Here is a 17,214-nt window from a genome sequence, read left to right on the forward strand (position 1 = left end):
GGCACGCTAAATCCACCCGAGGTCTGTATCCACTGGCACCGGCTTCTCTAAGGTCCACATGGGTGCCGGTCCAAATAGGGGATCCTACCCGAGTTCAAAGACAGAAAGATGGCCAGAACCAGAACCGCTTATGGGGCACTTCAAGATGGAGTTCCCATGGGGAATGACTCCAGACGGAACGGGTGCAAAGCTTGGAGGGAGGGAGCCAAAAAAAACGACCGGATAGCCTACGAGTTCTTCATATAATACCTTGGCGAAAAGGAACAGCGCGTATTGAATGTCTATGAGCACACATTTTTTTGTACATCTGTACATCCAGTATCGATCTACGTTACGAAAGCTCGCACTGGCCTCGGCCTGCTTTCCGAATCAATCACATCACTCGGGATTAGGGTGGTTTTTTGGCCCTCGTCGTCGCAGAATTAGGCTTATCACTGCCCGAGCCCCACCTCTTCAGGGCCGGAAATTTTCTGATCCAGAAGCTGATCCTAAATTGCTGAGATTCCCACTTTGTTGGCCATTTTTCTAAGATCTCTCTTATATTCGGTCTTGGCTGTGATTGGGCCCAGTCAGAATAACCTCGGCGGCAGGGCCATCCTTTTGATAGCCTAGGCTCTACTTGCTTCCCCTCAATTTTCTGTCCAGCTAGCCGGCGATTTGAGAACTCCTTCACCTCGAAGGCAGTGTAACCGCCCCCCCCATTTAGTGTGGTTTCAGATCGAGAATAACAGATATATGCCTGTTGTACAAGATACATCCGAGTCGCTTTCAACAACATAATACGGTCTATAAACTCAAAATAGCCCCGCCCGAACCTTCATATAGTTTGGCCCATCACTCTTACTATTCGCCTCAATTCCCCAGCATGGCTTCAGACGGTTCACATATGTCTGATGAGTACACACAGGAGAAATGGTCTCGCAACATCGAACAGTCTCGCGAATCAGACTCAATCGGCGAGTCCATCTCCTCGGTCGATACTCAAAACGATCAAGATGCGCTAGGCAAGACTCTCACCGTTCGAGCCTCTCGAGCATCAGACCATATGTCTCTCTCGCAGCGTGTCACAACCATCCCGACAAATATGACCGCCGATCCGAACTATGAAGTCGACTGGGATGGCGAAGATGACCCCGAGAACCCAAAGAACTGGACCCTGCGATATAAGGCCATGGGACTGCTCTTTCTATCTTGGAACACTCTCATTGTGTAAGTTCTACCGTGAGACAGGAAGGAGAGAAAGCCAATGTGGAACGAGACCGGGCTAACAAAATGACAGCGTGCTATATTCCACCTCATATACATCTGGCGTTTCTCAAATCGGCGAGGAGTTCAACGAAAACTCAACAATTGTCACTCTCGGTTTGACATTCTACCTTATCGGACTCGCAATCGGCTCAATGTTCATGGCCCCGCTGAGCGAAGTCTACGGCCGGAAGCCCGTTTGCGTCATCTGTCTATTTGTCTTCACAATTCTCATTATTCCCTGCGCGCTCGCCAAATCTGTGACAGCTCTGATAGTTGTCCGCTTTATTGGAGCTTTCTTCGGCAGTGTGATGATTTCCACCGCGCCTGGAATGGTCGCGGATTTGGTCCACGATGAGCATCGAGCTCTGGCCTTTTCAATTTGGAGTATAGGCCCACTAAATGGACCCGTCCTGGGACCCGTCATCGGTGGGTTCGTCACACAATACCTAGGCTGGCGATGGATGTGTTGGATTGCGCTCATTCTGTCTGCTGTGGCACTCGTTCTTGCTGTCATTCTGGAGGAGACCTATGCGCCTACTTTGTTGCAAAACAAGGCTGCCCGTCTGCGCAAAGAGACTGGTGATGAGCGATGGTGGTCCCGCTATGACCGGAAGGAGAGTCTCTATCTGATCTTGAAGTTGAATCTCAGTCGCCCATTTGTTATGGCTGTCACTGAACCAATTTGGTAAGTACCATTCCAAGCATCTAGTCTGGAGTCTAATGAACGCGAGCTAACATGTTCTCCTTTTAGCATATTCTGGAACATCTACGTCGCCATCGTGTACGGTATTCTCTATCTCTGCTTCACCGCTTATCCCATTGTCTTTAGAGATATTCGCGGCTGGAGCCTTGGTCTTTCGGGCCTAGCGTTCCTGGGTATCGGCATTGGCGTTCTAGTTACCATCGCCTGTGAGCCTCTCGTCCGTCGACTTATCAACAACCACAAAGTGGACCCGGAGACAGGAAAAGTTCACCCAGAAGCAATGGTCTCCTTCGTGTGTATCTGTTCAATCCTCATCCCCATCGGCGAGCTCTGGTTCGCGTGGACCTGTGCCCCGGCTTCGATTCATTGGATTGTCCCACTGTTCGCGGGTATTCCCTTCGGCGCCGGCAATACAGGTGTTTTCATTTATGCGTCCAATTACCTCACTCACAGTTACGGAATGTACGCCGCCAGCGCCCTGGCCGGCAACTCCGTTATCCGCAGTGTACTTGGCGGTGTGCTTCCGCTGGTTGGATCATATATGTATGACAGCTTAGGGCCAAATTGGGCGGGGACTTTGCTCGGCCTGTTGGAAGTTGCTATTGTGCCGATCCCCTTTGTGTTCTACAAATACGGGCATAAGATTCGCATGAAGAGCAACCTCATTGTGCGCATGCAAGAGGATAAGAAGAAGTTGGAAGGCAAGCGCGCGAGAAAAGTCACCGCGCAAGGAACCGCGCGTCCAAATGACGAGGAGAAGCAGAATGAGGGGATCTGAACTGGATGTATTCTGAGCTCGTGGTGTTGTTTCTGTTTTCCTTGCCTGATACCTGATACCTGATACCCCGTCTTCCTTGCATTGGAGGTGCTTGAGAAGGTCCAATCGGTCTCTTGAGAGACAGCAAAAAGTGTTTGCTTGAACGAAATATTAATGATAATAGTAGTTAATGGGTTAATTCGACCAATGTTCGACCGGACTTTGTCTGCTCTATCCCCGTAGAAAGGTAACCAATGTGATCAGTAACAAGGACAAACCCTCGCTCTGGCTGTCGAGAAGCAATTTTCAACCAACGAACTGCATACGGCGTTCCACGTCCAACAGATTGCGTAAGATTCGCTCGTACTCTCCTAGAGCAATGGCGCCCGCTGGGTAGACTAAAACCGCGTCGATGTACACCGGTCGTGACGGGATAGTGCTTGGTACTTTGGCGGCGGACGAAGAGTCGTTTGAATGCTGTGACTGTGCGTCAAGCTGACTCGAGGAGAAAGAAGCAGATGGCGAGTGACAGTCTCTGACATATCCAATCACATTCAACCAGGCGCCTACATGCAGCTCCTCCGAGGTGACATCTTCAAGAACAGCATTGATGTCGACCGGAACTGTGTTGGCTTCTTCTTTACCGCGTAGATAATTGTGTTCGAGGATGAGATGACCCTCAGTGACATTATATTGTCTCACACTATAGTCAGTTTTGAACTGGTTAGTATAGATTATTTTCGAGTATTACCATTGGACGAATCCCTCAAACGTACCAGCCCAGAAACCGGACCTTCGTATCCGCCGGGAGACAAGGCAGTTCGCAAAGAAACGCGCGTTTAGAGGCACGCGGCCCATTCATCCCAAAAGCCCGCTGGGGGATGGGAGGAAAACAACGAGTTGCCTCAGCGAGGACCGGCCAAATAGGGTCACACGTGACCTGATCGGCCCGCCGTATGTCATAGGCTCAGCGAGGGGAGTTTCCCCTCCATTTGACATTTGACATTAAACATCGGGTGACTTGAATCTTGCACGCGATATCGATTGCCTTGTTCAAATCCCTACCTCGACTCCACATCGGGTACTTTCACTACCGTCAGCCAGCACTTTGTCTACTGCGCGCAGTTGGCGTTCTGCCTGGAGCCTATCCTACCCTCCACCCACCTCCGTCTCACCTGCTGCACGTCGCTCGGCGCAATACAATCCCATCTTTCATTACCGGTGCTGCCTGATCGTCCACAAAAAGGGCCAGCCCCTATACTTAACGACCGACTTTCGTCTTCCTCGCGAACTCCCTATACCAACCCCACCCGCCTTCAACGATGTGGTCCTGGTTCGGCGGAGCCGCCGCTCAAAAGCGGAAGGATGCACCCAAAGAAGCGATTCTCCTTTTGCGTAGGCAGTTAGATATGTTGCAAAAGCGGGAGAAGCATTTGGAATCGCAGATTGAAGAGCAGGATACTGTGGCGCGGAAAAACGTCAACACAAATAAGAACGGTACACACCATTTCCCTTATCTTTTCTCCCGAGGGTGAAGGCAGATGGATACATTGTCTTGTCCCGGGATAGCCTCGAAGATATTCTTATCGCGGGGAGTGTTACAAAGTCTATGAAACTAATATTTTACTTGCGCACCCTTTTTAGCTGCCAAAGCCGCACTCCGACGGAAGAAGGCCTACGAAAAGAATCTCGAACAGACAACAGCCCAAATCGTCCAGTTGGAGCAGCAGGTTTACTCCATCGAAGCGGCCAACATCAACCACGAGACCTTGCAGGCGATGCAGCAGGCTGGTCAAGCGATGAAGATCATTCACGGCGGAATGAATCTCGAACAGGTTGACGAGACAATGTATGTGATTGCACTAGTGATCGATCCATGCTATGACTATATCGAAAGCATTTCTTCTTATTACAGAGCGGACTCGCTGACTCTCAAAACAGGGACAAACTGCGCGAACAACACCAAATCAGCGAGGAGATCGGGCAGGCGATTACCAGCGTTCCGCTGGGCGAACAGCTCGACGAGGACGAACTGGACGCCGAGTTGGGGGAACTGGAGCAGGAGGCTATGGACGAGCGTATGCTCAATACTGGCCCTACACCAGTTGGCGCCCAGCTGGACCGATTACCGGCCGCTGGAAATACGGAGCGTGAGTTGACTTTAGCTTCCCTCTCCCTTCTACCGCAGACAGAGCGCAATACTAACTATTTCAGTGGGCAAGAACAAGGCACAGGCAGAGGAAGAGGACGAGGAGGCCGAGTTGGCGAAACTGCGTGCCGAAATGGCCATGTAGTTTACCCCCAGACTCCGACTCGCTCTCTCTTTTTCTTCTCTCTCTGCAATCCACTCCCCGTCCTCTACCTAACAAGCCACCGCTCAATTATTACCGCATTTGCAAATTTCATCTCGTCTCCTTGGCTGATTGATGTCTCTTACCACCTATGCATTGGATGCCTCTTTCGCAAGCAAGCCCTGTTTTTTATCGTTTTGTATCCTGGCGTTTCTCTCTCTCTCTCTCTCTCTCTCTCTCTCTCTCTCTCTATACACTTCAATATGGTTCTCACCTATTTTTCCCACTGCGCAATCTGCTGCCCAGCCTGTCCCCATGGACCAAGACTTGGACTTCCCTTCCCACCTTTAAGCAGTAGACCTGCTAATACTTGCAATCCGATCCCGCAAAGCTGATCCGGCGTGGTGTGGTATATCACGCTGCCATCGCAGTGGGCCTTGGACTATTTCTTTTTTTATTCTTCTTTGTTGGCTTCTGTCTCGATTCTAGATGGATATTCGATATGACCTACGGTTGTGATCTAAATGGAGAATTTCAGTTTACTTGATCCACAACCAATAAGCCCTCTTGACTAGACCTTTCATTTAGATCGTATTCTCTTCTCCATATCCATTTACCCTCTAGCTTTTTAGATATCCAGCCTGCGTAGCACAGAGTTAAGAACCCAAAATATGAAAACCAAAGGGAATGGGAAATAATGGCAGAGGTTAAAGAAAAGAAGAAGAAAATTGGAAACAATGAACATAACTCCCCATGGCATTTTCACCCGCCATGAAAAAAAAAACCGATTCCAACCCATGCCGAACACCGTCTCGCCATAAGAACAGAGAAAAAGTTGAAAAGAACCAGATTACCACGAGCAGATGACCGAAGCCAAAAGAAAGAATAAGGGCCTCGCGGTAGATAAGACTAGGCCTGGCTCATCCATCTGATGTATCAATACACCCATCTCGGCTTTCCCCCCCTAGGGATACCATGCATAGCTCTTAGAAGGCACAGCGCGCTGGGTATCTGTTGCTTCGGTCGTCCATTTCATCTTCCACTCTACCTCGCGCGTGGCGGATTCGAGAAGAGCCTCTTTGCAATTGTCGGGCAGGAGGGCAATGATTTCGGGGGACATGAATTCCGGATGGGCGGGGTTTGCAATGCTGACTAGGCCGTTTGGTTGAAGATTGCGCAGGTCTCCGTCCGGTCCAGGGACGCCCATGTTTGAGTAGGGCGGGGATTCGAATATGATGTCCTGCACGACGTAGCGGTTGGATATGTGGGCAGGGACGGGTGGGAAGACGGAGGCTTGTTGTTGCTCGGGCTTATTATCTTGGGTGGTGGGTTCGTTGGTGGAGTCGGTTGGCTCGTTGGGGGTTGATGGGTTGGTGTCGGGGTTTTGGTTTGCGATGCTAAGCGATGACATGTCGGTCATTAGGCTGCGGTTGTCTGGTGGTGGAACGCGCTCGACGCGGCAGTGTGTTGGCTGCATGACCTCTGGATATTGCATGGAGTTGGTGTGGATGTCGTAGATGCCACCCATGGTGGATCGGCGGTGCTCGAATAGTTTCGAATTGAAGGTGCTAGAGGGAAATGATTAGCCTTGGTTGAGATGTTGTGTTGCTCTTTTGATCGAGAGACCTACCTTGCGGCGCGCGCGTGCTCGACCATCCAGTTATCATCGGTGACTGGCACACGTCGTTTCTTGAGATCGACTGGCTTTCCACCTGCCATTGGTACGGATGGTGCTCCTGTGTGATAGACGGCGCTTGCTCCGTGCCAGGCAACATATTGGTTGCGGTTATATGGCTCACCCGGACCTGGGAGTTTGTCCTCTGGCACGGCTAGCTCATCTTCAACATCGCCCCGCTCCCGCGCAGCCTGCTCATCATAGTCGTCGGTAATTTTCTTGCCGCCCACAACGATCTTTGCGCCAAACTCACGGAAGACAGAGCGCGCAGTGACTACACCAATCGCTCGACCCTTGTAAGAGTGTGGGATTATGTCGCGCTCAATTAGATCCCGTTTCGCGTCGTCGTCGATGATGATTTTGTAGAGCATCTTATGCTTCTGGAAGAACAGGTATGAATCGCGGAATCCAATACATCGGGCAGGTTCGGTTGAAAGCATGTACAGTTTGTTGTCGCGGTTGAGAATCGTAAATGTACGCACACGGTATTCCCGTCCTTCGAGAAGGTGGCCATCTGGGTCCACTTTGGCGTCGCCGATAGGGTTCGGAGGGAGAGATACTTCATCCCCAATCACATCCATCATGTTCCCTTCCTTGTCAATTGGGATTTGGGTGAGATGGTTGGGTCCACGGTTGCGCGCCCAGCGTCCACCACTGGCAGCCGGGCGACCACGGCGTCGTTTAACAGGAGTTGTAACACGTAATGGGGACTGAGCGCCGTCTAGGTCGAGATCTTCAGGCCGGGGATTCTTGGGGGGACGGCCAATCCGTCGTTTGCGGGGGATTGCTGGGCGGCCTAGGGCGGGGCTGTCGCCCTCGAGAACCGCACTTGCATCTACAGCGGGTGCCGCAGCCTTGGTGTCTTCCTCTTGTTTCGATTCGGCAGGGGTCTCGGCCTGCGCATCAGGGTCCGCGGCGCTTTCCCCTTCAGCTTCAGCCTCAACGTCGGCTTCGGGTTCGACATCTAGATCTTCATCCGGGGAATCTTGATCTTCTTCTACCGCGGGAGATGATGGGTCGGACGGTGGCAGATCAAGCATTTCATCGTCAGAGCCATCGGGAATTACTGGCACATTTTCTAGCAGGTATTAGTCGCGAAGCGCGTCCAAAGGGGTGAGTTTGCGACGAAGGCAATTTCTCGACAATCCCAAGGCTAAGTGGTGGGGTGGACTAACTCATTGATTTGGCTGCAGCCTGGGCGGCCGCTCTGACCTTTCGAGGCATAACGGCAATGAGACTAAAGTCACAATCCTCAATATAGTTGCAATGTTCGATGGTAGGCAAAACAGCTTGGCGGATGGATGATAATCCGATATAGAGCACGTGATGTGGATGACAGAAGTTGATGCCCGATCGGTCAGGTGTATGATGACTCACTCAATTCATGACTAATCATAACCTGACTAACCCAGAAGCTAAATACATAGTTAATACACTGTTGTTGTGCCTGAGGAATACTTTGTCCCACATTAATGACATCACAGCCTTGAGGAGGCGTGTGGATCAATTCGAGTTCAGTTGCACTTGCTTGAGGGGATCAGCAGACAGCACATCCATTTGATTCTAGGCCTTTCATGGCCTTCACTATGGCAGGTTCTCCGCTGGTCGCATTCAATTTCCGTTGAGGAGGTACATACATCCTGAGATCAGAGGGCTAGTCGTGCGGAGGTGAACGGCCGCACGATGAGCTCATATCTGGAGAATCAGCCACACCAAAACGCTCACCGGTCGGCTAGCACGAACAAAATGCGCCGTTCTCTCCCGATTCCTTATCATTGGCGACAGGCTATGGTTCCCGTCTGCTAGGGAAAGCTAAGGGGGATCAGAGCCAGTTAAGGCCTCTGGGCACTCCGTTTTCCCTTTCACCGATTTTTCGGCCAGATAACGGTACCGAGCGGTTTGTACAGTATACGGATTAGCTCCTGTGCCCACGCTGTTCCTTACGGTCTTACATGTACATGGAAAATGTACCTGTACGTCTATACTTGCCGCTGCTGCGTACATAGGCAAAGCCGCCAGTAATTATCACATGCATGCAGTCTCGAATTCTTTTATTTTTCTGGCGCTTAAAGCACAGCCGATGAAAAAGAAAAAAAAAGAAACCTGCTTTTCAGTGCAGAAACTCATCGTCGCTTAGACCCCCCCGATGCAAGCTGTACTACGAAGTAGTAATCCTTTAGTAGGTAGAACGGCACGACCCTCTCGAGCTTCCTGTCAACTGGAGAGCCTCCGTCATCCCGCAGAGTAGATCCAATCTCAGCACAATGAATTGGTCCTCTCCCCACGTCTCCAGATATTTACTGTATGTCTTCGGGCGACGGTGCTCCATCACGGTGCATGAGAGATGCGGTGTCCCCGGGAAGCAAGAGTCGGCTGCATGGTTGTAGATCGTGGCACAACTTCACCGCAGCTCACGCAGATGACCTACGAATTGAATCTCGGGTGTCTTTGCGCCCCGTGGCCGTACGAATAAACTAGCATGCATGCGGGTTTATGCTGCCTGTCGACTAGGGATGATGCGGAGGCTTTTTTGGGGGGGTCTTTATTCTAGGGTTTGCTTCGAGTTGCTATGTTAAGATGCGCTGCATGTACATCTTGTAACAAAAAGTGTAACAGAATCCTTGGGCCGAAACGAACTACTGTCCCAACACCCCCGACCAATATTCAAGTCATCCCTGACCGTTCAAGCTGCGAACGGGGGATGGGGAATTCTTTTCCAATGGCATTGTGATTTGTGAATCATTAATGCCCATGGTGAGGGGGATCTTGCAGATCTTTCCCCCGCCTCGGGGTTCGGATTGGAGAGTAGGTTGTTGTTTCTCGTAACAGCACAATCATGACCCAGCTACTGTTGCTTTCCTCTAATTCTTTAGATTTTCTTCAGAGTCGCAAGATCACATTTGTGGCACGTATATTTCCCGCGAGGAGCGCGCCCGGCTCTTAAATCCATCAAACCAGAGAGCGCAGATGACAAGCTCAGGGCCCCAATGGTGGGCGCCCTATGACGCAGTTGGTGGGGATTGGCTCAACATACCGCCAGATGGCGAGTCAAGAGGCACCACGAGAAGGGAAGTGAACACAGAGCTTTCGCTGGTATGCAGCTGCAAGGGGAGGCCAAGCTGGGCCGGGCCATCTTGCAAGCTGCACGATCACACTACGGAATTGCCGATCGGACTCGATCTATGTAGCACAGATTGAGAGGGAAGCATTGTACCATATAGGGTAAGAGTCATTCATCAATCAAGTCATACATGAATGGGGAAGAGGGAAGGGGTCCCTCGGATCAACAACCACATGGCAATATAGTTCATGGCCGATGTAGAATGGAGATCCTTGTAACGTCGGAGCTCTAGCGCGATGGACCAAAGGATGTACCCCGCCAACGGAGCGGACGGCGGAGATGGCGGCGATTGTTCGTGCGGCTAGGGAGATGCGGTCAAGGGTGATGGGAGAGGGGAATTGTGCAGGTCAAAGGAAAGGGAAGAGGAAAAGGAAAAGAAAAGCGAAAAGCAAAATTCAATATGGACAGGAGGCGAATAATAAATTGCAGAGGTCTCGGATTGGAAGTACCTGGAGTATGTGATGAGCAGTACGGAGTACCCTAGGGTACTCCTTGGGGTACTACTAGCACTCCTTAGGGGTACTCTAGGGAGGATTGATGCCATCGACCCACTTGACTAGCCTCTGGATGATGTAAATGATGCCCATTTTCGCTTGTACATACATAGGGCAGCGATATACCAGATACAGTATAGTAAGATACCGTGTAGAGGATAGAGGATACAGAGTATTCTAGAATACTGGGAGACGGAATAGAAGAATGTAATCTTAAGTATACTACTAGTATTGTACAAAGAAGACTAGAATTATTCAGCTACATAGGTAGGTCATTCCAACCAGTCCCTTCTGTAATCTCACATGCTCAGCTGATGGAAATGGTCAGCCTCTCATCTATCTACGGTAGTAACCCTGTGGGTTATTTGCCTCAGCCCCAGCTCCATACCATCCTAGGATGACTATGACTAGGCAAACCATTTATTCATTTATCATTTATTATTACCATTTATCATTCACATTTCTTACTTCTATTCTACTCCCTACTCCCTACTCCCTACCCTACCCTACCCTACCCTACTGTACTCTACACTACCCTCTCTACTCTACTCCACCCCGAAGGTCATCCCGGGTTCCTCCCGCAATCTCCCTTAGCTCATCATCGGGCGGCGTCACAAACTTAACTTTTTTTCCATTCCTGCCTTTCCCGTTCTTCACTTCCTCCCCGCTCGACCCCCACCTCAGTCTATTTCATCCTCGTTTCCTGGCGGAGGGTATTTCGCTGCGTTAAATGGAAGCGCAATGGCTGCTGCGCAGAGTGGAACCGAGTTGCACGGCGATGCCAACATGAAGCCAACGTGAGTCTTCTCTCTATCTCTATCATGATCTCGAGGATCACCTGGACACCTTCGACATTGAGACTCGAGTCCATTTGGAAGGTGGCCGGTTTGCCTCATACCTTCTCTCTCCCCTCACACTGCATTGCATCCGACCCTCTCCTTTTCCCTTTCCCCCGAGGCGACCCTGCAGATACTTTCATCATTTTCCCCTCCTCTTTTCTCCCCCCCCACGTCGGGCTCACACCGGACTTTTCCCGCTAATTTCACGACAACCTGGGAACCTTCCGGTCGCGATCGATGTCTCACTTCTTTATTGCATTTTCTCCATCATCAATCATATATTTGTGAAATGTCCCCTCATGGGAAACATGGCTAACCTGACCGGATTTGATCTGATAGCTCCGGACCAGAAGACGACAACCAGGACCAAATTGGGTCGAACGGCTCAACTCCCACGGGAATCGCAACACCTCAACCGGACCCTGCAGATAAGCGTCTGCCATCCATTATGCACAACTATTTCCAGGTTGGTTCCTTTTCCGGTGATCGTCAAGATAAAGAAGCGAGTCTGCCGCGGCTGTGGTCCTGTCTTTCGAAGCCCTTCTCTGCGGATCCCCACTCAGACACCCACCAACCCCACCATCAAACCCAACATTCCGATGCTTCCTCCGACTCTTTCGTCATGATGGAACGAGAGGAGGCATCGGATCAGATGGATGACTTGTCGAATCATCACAATCATCACAATCACAATCACAATCCTCCCACTCCTCCCCATTCCCTCCTGCAGACGGATTCTGATGAGACGGGACTCGACTCGAGTCCAGACGGGGGGGTCTCCATTTACAACACCCTGAAAAATTATCTCGTTCCACCCACCCGCGCTGAGAGCCCCTCTCCTTCTCGTCGTCAGACTTCTCTACCCGTCTCTAGCGTCTCGGATGACCCCGTTCTTGCCACCCACTTCTTCAATCCATCTCTCTCTCCTGCCTTCAACCCGTTATCTTCCCTGGCCGATCCATTGCCGCCGCACGACGAGAAATCGCTCGTCTCAATACCATCCGAAGAACTTGCCAAGCTGACTCTGAACGCACCCGATGGGGCGTATCTTAAGAATACCCCGCCGCTGACCCCCCGTGCTATGTCCAACGAGGACCAGTCTGCGGATAAGCAATCCGTCACCTCGGCCCCCCGTGAAGCCGAAGAACCTCAACCCACACAACCCACCCAAATCACCCCTGATGAGCCCGAGGAGATGGAATCCTCTACCGACGAAATCACCATGAAACTCGACGAAGCCTTCCCCCGCGAATCCTCCGCATCCCCATCCAATGGACCCCCTGTCGGTCCTCTCAAGGGTAAATTGCTCGTGAAGATCTCTGAGGCTCGAGGATTACGTCCTAGTTTCGACCCGTATGTTGTGTGTGTTTTCGAGTGGAATGAATACATCTCCAAGGGTGCTCGTGATGGAGAAGAGGAAAAGAAGCGACGTCAGATGGAATCCGATGCCGAGGCTGGTATGCCCATGGCCATTCCAATGAGAAGTCGCCAGAGCAGCCACAACACTGCCGTCGATGCCCAGAATCACAAGGGCAGATCCCCCCGTGACCGATCCTCACTGGGATCACGAGGCGACATTGTAAGTTTCTTCGCTGTCGCAGATTTTTCATTATTCTCACCCTCCCGTTTCATCTTACTGACTGCCTTGCTTTTTTTTTTTTAAGTGATGTTCTGGGTGACCAGTCAGAAGTCGACGTTACCGTTTACGATCGCAGCGATTCGGAAGCCTTCTTGGGCCACGTCCGTCTGAGCATCAACCTGAGAGAGGACCACAGCCGGTTAGAAGGGTGGTTCCCGTTGGTCGCCCGTGGAGCCGGAGATAGCCCAGTGTCGGGTGAAATCCACCTCCAGATGCAATTCGAGATGACCGACCGAAAGAATGTGGGACCAAATGATTTCTCAATTCTCAAGCTTATTGGCAAGGGAACTTTCGGCCAGGTCTACCAGGTCAAGAAGAAGGACACAGAGCGCATTTACGCGATGAAGGTTCTTTCCAAGAAGGTTATCATCCAGAAGAAAGAAATCGTGCACACACTCGGAGAGCGGAACATCCTCGTGCGCACCGCGATGGCGGCTTCTCCATTCATCGTCGGACTTAAGTTTTCTTTCCAGACACCGACAGATCTGTATCTAGTCACAGATTACATGTCTGGTGGTGAGTTGTTCTGGCATCTTCAGCGTGAGGGTCGCTTCGAGGAAGCCCGGGCAAAGTTCTACATCGCGGAGCTGATTCTGGCTTTGCAACACCTCCACGACCACGATATCGTTTATCGTGATTTGAAACCAGAGAACATCTTGCTTGACGCCAACGGTCACATTGCGCTCTGTGACTTCGGTCTTTCCAAGGCCAACCTTAGTCAAAACGACACCACCAACACTTTCTGCGGTACTACCGAGTATCTCGCCCCTGAAGTTCTGCTCGACGAGCAAGGTTACACCAAGATGGTTGACTTCTGGTCGCTGGGTGTTTTGGTCTTTGAAATGTGTTGTGGCTGGAGCCCGTTTTATGCCGAAGACACCCAACAGATGTACAAGAACATTGCTTTTGGTAAGGTTCGGTTCCCCCGGGATGCTCTCAGCACCGAGGGTAGGAACTTCGTGAAGGGTCTGCTCAACCGCAACCCCAAGCACCGTCTGGGCGCCGAGGGTGATGCAAAGCAACTTATGGAACACCCATTCTTTGACGACATTGATTGGGATGCGCTTTGCCGTAAGCAGGTCATCCCGCCGTTCAAGCCCAAGCTCCAGTCCGATACCGATACCTCCAACTTTGACCCGGAGTTCACTAATGCTCTGGAGAATAACAACTCGTTGAATCTGCGGGCGGCCGCTTTGGCCAACGGCCTGATGCCAGGCTCCACCCCTCTCTCTCCCGGTATGCAAGCAAACTTCAAGGGCTTCACCTTCGTGAACGAGAGCTCTATCGACCATCACCTCAAGAATGAGCCAGAGGAGATGGAAGAAGACTCGGTGCACGACGGGGGTGGCAACGAACCCACCGCCCGACCAACTCGACCGATCAGCGCATGAATGGCACTGAGTCCGGGATATTTAACGTTGACGACAATTTTGACATGTGATTACGTTTCCCCTTTCTTTCGTCTGTCTCTCTTTGCATGATCATGGAGTCTTGATCCGGCATCATTCAGCCTGTACATGCTTCGGATGCATCCTGGCCCCGCAGATATGGGTTTTGTTCTTGTCCCTTCCGTTCTCTTTACCCGGGTAGCGTTTTTCCTCTGGTTTTCTTTTTGCCTGTTTCCGTTGGACGATGATACGTGTACACGACCCGATTTTCTTTTATCGCCGTCGTGTTCACCAACGTTATGTTCATCCGCTCCAGCCACATACCCCGTTTTTCCAGGCAGACCTGCATTTTTGGGGAGACTAGTTCCATCTTTGTTTCGGTGTGAATATCACCGAGAATCTGAAATACCAACCAGTCTCCATCTCAGCGCGAATTCTCTTTCTCTTGATTTCTGTCACTCGATTTGAAATGGTTTGCACCCGGGTTTCATGCCAGCATATCTTATCCTTTTCCCTCTTTGCCCTGCACTACTTTCCATCATTTTTTGAGTCAACTCTTGATTCCCACAACGATAACATATGTGCAACTGTCTCTCTTCCTTCTTCCTTCTTCATTTTCTATTTTATCCGTCTCTGCATGGCAGTAATATCAACTGGTATTCCCTTTCTCTCTCTTTCCCCCTCAAGGACAGGCAAGAACGGGCTAGCTCAGGCACACTTGGCACCATCCATCATTCATCCACCTAAACTAGCAACCCATCCCGCTCTCTCAGTCTCTGGTTAGGTCGGGCCGATGAAGAAGCGACCATCTATTTGGCTTAGTTCTGCTCTTGGATTCTTCGGGTCGGACTCATTTCCATTTTTCAAGGCGTTCAGAAACGGGCAGCATGGGCGCGCAGGTAATTTCGGCGGGCGAGCTCATTTTCTCATGTGTTTTTATGCGAACCAATCTCATACAGAGCCATCCATCCATGAGAACTACCCGGACAAATGGATCTTTTGTTTTCCATCTATCTCCGGATTAAGCTTGTAGGTTCTGTAAATGGAATAAGTTCGGGACCTCCGGCATTGGGACGGGAAAGTCGTAAATAAAAATAAAAAGATCCAATGCGACCACGATACCCCCCGTTCAAGAAAACTAGGACTGTGGCTAGACGGAACGATTTTCTATAGATAAGCTTGGCATCATCCTTCTCCCCACTTCCATCGTCCACTGATTCGCCATGAACCAGCCATCCACCCCGTCAAGCCATGCAAGTGACGGAATGGAAAGTCTTTCTCAAAGAAGAAAGAAAGTCCATGTCCTGCTTGAGGGGGCTAACTGCCACTAAAACGCTGGATGTACTACGCGGGGCAAGCAACCAAAAACAATAGATAAAACGCAATGCTCGACAGTTCTGAGCAAGATACCATCACCCCCGACCATCACCAGCGCGCATAGTGGGACGAACTTAGACATTGGCAATTAGCAGAAACCTCAGTGGGATTTGAAGCTTCTTAAACCGTGACCGTGACCTTGCACTCGGAAACTTTTCAAGAAGCTACATGGATCCAATCTATCTTTACTTGCCCAAAGCACACACAAGTCAAACCAGCCTCATCCAAGCAACATTTCAATCAAAACCCCTCCAAGAGGAGAAGAGGGAAAAGAACACACCCTCCATCATGTCTCCACCATCCAAACCACCACCACCACCAAATTCAACACCAATAATAATCCCAACAACATACACAAAAACAACACCTCCCGAATCCTTCTCCTCCGCAGAATATGGCCACCTAACATGGCACACCCTAATCTCAGCCCCAACAACAAAAACCACAGACCTGAGCGCCGGCATCGCAGTCTGTCCCCCCAAAACAGGTCACCTGTGTTTGCACCGGCACGAACAGGCAGAGATCTACCACATCCTCGCGGGCGAAGGCGAGGTTACGATTGACGGGGTCGTTAGTCCGGTTCGTGCGGGGAATACGGTGTTCATCCCCTCTAATGCCGAGCATGGAATTGTGAATACTAGTGATGCGGGGGATTTGAGGCGGTTTTATGTCTTTCCCACGGGTTCTTTTGGGGATGTTGTTTATCGGTTTTCGAAGGATGAGATGGGGGTCAAGTCTGAGGCGGGGGTTGAGGGGGTTAAGGCGAAGTTATAGGCGGTTATTCGAGTTATATAGTAGGACTTATGTAAAAGGTTCAAGTTCGCTCGGGGTGTTTATTTTACTAGGCAATGTCTATTGGATGGAGCTGGTTGGTGTCTTGAGTTCCAAGAGTTTGGGACTGGGGTATTTTGAAAGCAATTTGAAGAGGTTTCAAATTAGTAGGTATTGATTTGCCTTGTATCTTGTCTAGGTGGATGACTTAAGGCACCTGCGTCTAATATTAACCGTAACCATCTGGTTCATTACATAGGATATAACTTCCTAGAAAGCAATTTCATACAACTAGTTAATAGTTATCATTCATGATGATTCTAGTAGCGAGGATAACTTTTATAGTGAGTCTGAGCCGGGCGGCGCGGGCGGGTTGGTGTTTATTCGAGAGGAGTTTTGGTGTGGCCTAGGATACCCAAGGTCATCCAGCGCGTACTAGTAGTTTTGCCCAACTTCCTCGGCCATTTGCAGGTACCTAGGTAGTACCTAAGCACTCAAGTTGTTACGACCTGATCGACAATTCATTGTGGTTGGGTTGCAACTAATCTGCCTCGTACTATTAGATACTGCGGGATTAGACCAATTAGTTATGATCTACTCCAAAATTCAGTCTGTATTGAGCCAATAATAGAAGTTTCTCACGAGCGCCTACGCCCGGCACTGCCACCGCCGCCTGCCTTATTAATGTTTCCGGTTTGCCTTGGGCAGGTAAGGTTATTCGTTAGATTCCCACATGTTCTTTCAGTATTCTCTTTCAGTGTCGTGTCTTGATCCTTTTCAGAGCTATCCTCATGTCCTTCGATCGCCGCTAGCCAGGACTGGATAACTAATAACGATCGCAAGGCTTGTGGACCAACAGCGGGATGACTTCAACGCTAGCATTGTCGCTACAATCCTCCGCGAATGCCTAT

At 50.5% G+C, this 17,214-nt stretch overlaps 6 protein-coding genes across 6 annotated transcripts; 4 read left to right on the forward strand and 2 right to left on the reverse strand.

The window, feature by feature from the left end:
• Positions 1-865: 865 nt before the first annotated feature.
• N7533_002708 (MFS transporter) lies at positions 866-2,729 on the forward strand (the record flags this gene model as incomplete). The annotated part of the gene is made up of 3 exons (XM_057099358.1): positions 866-1,209; positions 1,280-1,933; positions 2,000-2,729. 3 exons carry the CDS (start codon positions 866-868, stop codon positions 2,727-2,729), a joined length of 1,728 nt encoding a protein of 575 aa, XP_056964494.1.
• Positions 2,730-3,014: 285 nt separating this feature from the next.
• Positions 3,015-3,570, reverse strand: N7533_002709 (nuclear telomere cap complex subunit Ten1; the record flags this gene model as incomplete). Its single annotated transcript, XM_057099359.1, has 2 exons — positions 3,015-3,411; positions 3,485-3,570. 2 exons carry the CDS (start codon positions 3,568-3,570, stop codon positions 3,015-3,017), a joined length of 483 nt encoding a protein of 160 aa, XP_056964495.1.
• A 460-nt stretch (positions 3,571-4,030) lies between these two features.
• N7533_002710 (ESCRT-III subunit protein SNF7) lies at positions 4,031-5,002 on the forward strand (the record flags this gene model as incomplete). The annotated part of the gene is made up of 4 exons (XM_057099360.1): positions 4,031-4,205; positions 4,353-4,557; positions 4,650-4,858; positions 4,923-5,002. The coding sequence occupies 4 exons, from the start codon at positions 4,031-4,033 to the stop codon at positions 5,000-5,002; spliced, it is 669 nt and encodes a 222-aa protein (XP_056964496.1).
• A 961-nt stretch (positions 5,003-5,963) lies between these two features.
• Positions 5,964-7,898, reverse strand: N7533_002711 (chromatin structure-remodeling complex subunit RSC7; the record flags this gene model as incomplete). The annotated part of the gene is made up of 3 exons (XM_057099361.1): positions 5,964-6,567; positions 6,630-7,752; positions 7,850-7,898. 3 exons carry the CDS (start codon positions 7,896-7,898, stop codon positions 5,964-5,966), a joined length of 1,776 nt encoding a protein of 591 aa, XP_056964497.1.
• Positions 7,899-11,030: 3,132 nt separating this feature from the next.
• Positions 11,031-14,158, forward strand: schA (serine/threonine protein kinase SCH9; the record flags this gene model as incomplete). Its single annotated transcript, XM_057099362.1, has 3 exons — positions 11,031-11,086; positions 11,468-12,707; positions 12,812-14,158. 3 exons carry the CDS (start codon positions 11,031-11,033, stop codon positions 14,156-14,158), a joined length of 2,643 nt encoding a protein of 880 aa, XP_056964498.1.
• Positions 14,159-15,700: 1,542 nt separating this feature from the next.
• On the forward strand, positions 15,701-16,306 carry N7533_002713 (uncharacterized protein; the record flags this gene model as incomplete). The annotated part of the gene is made up of 1 exon (XM_057099363.1): positions 15,701-16,306. The coding sequence occupies one exon, from the start codon at positions 15,701-15,703 to the stop codon at positions 16,304-16,306; it is 606 nt and encodes a 201-aa protein (XP_056964499.1).
• Positions 16,307-17,214: the final 908 nt, after the last annotated feature.

Source organism: Penicillium manginii (genome assembly GCF_028828005.1).
Source record: "Penicillium manginii strain IBT 31320 chromosome Unknown utg000002l:1.0-5564898.0:1.0-5567710.0, whole genome shotgun sequence".
Lineage (NCBI taxonomy): Eukaryota > Fungi > Ascomycota > Eurotiomycetes > Eurotiales > Aspergillaceae > Penicillium > Penicillium manginii.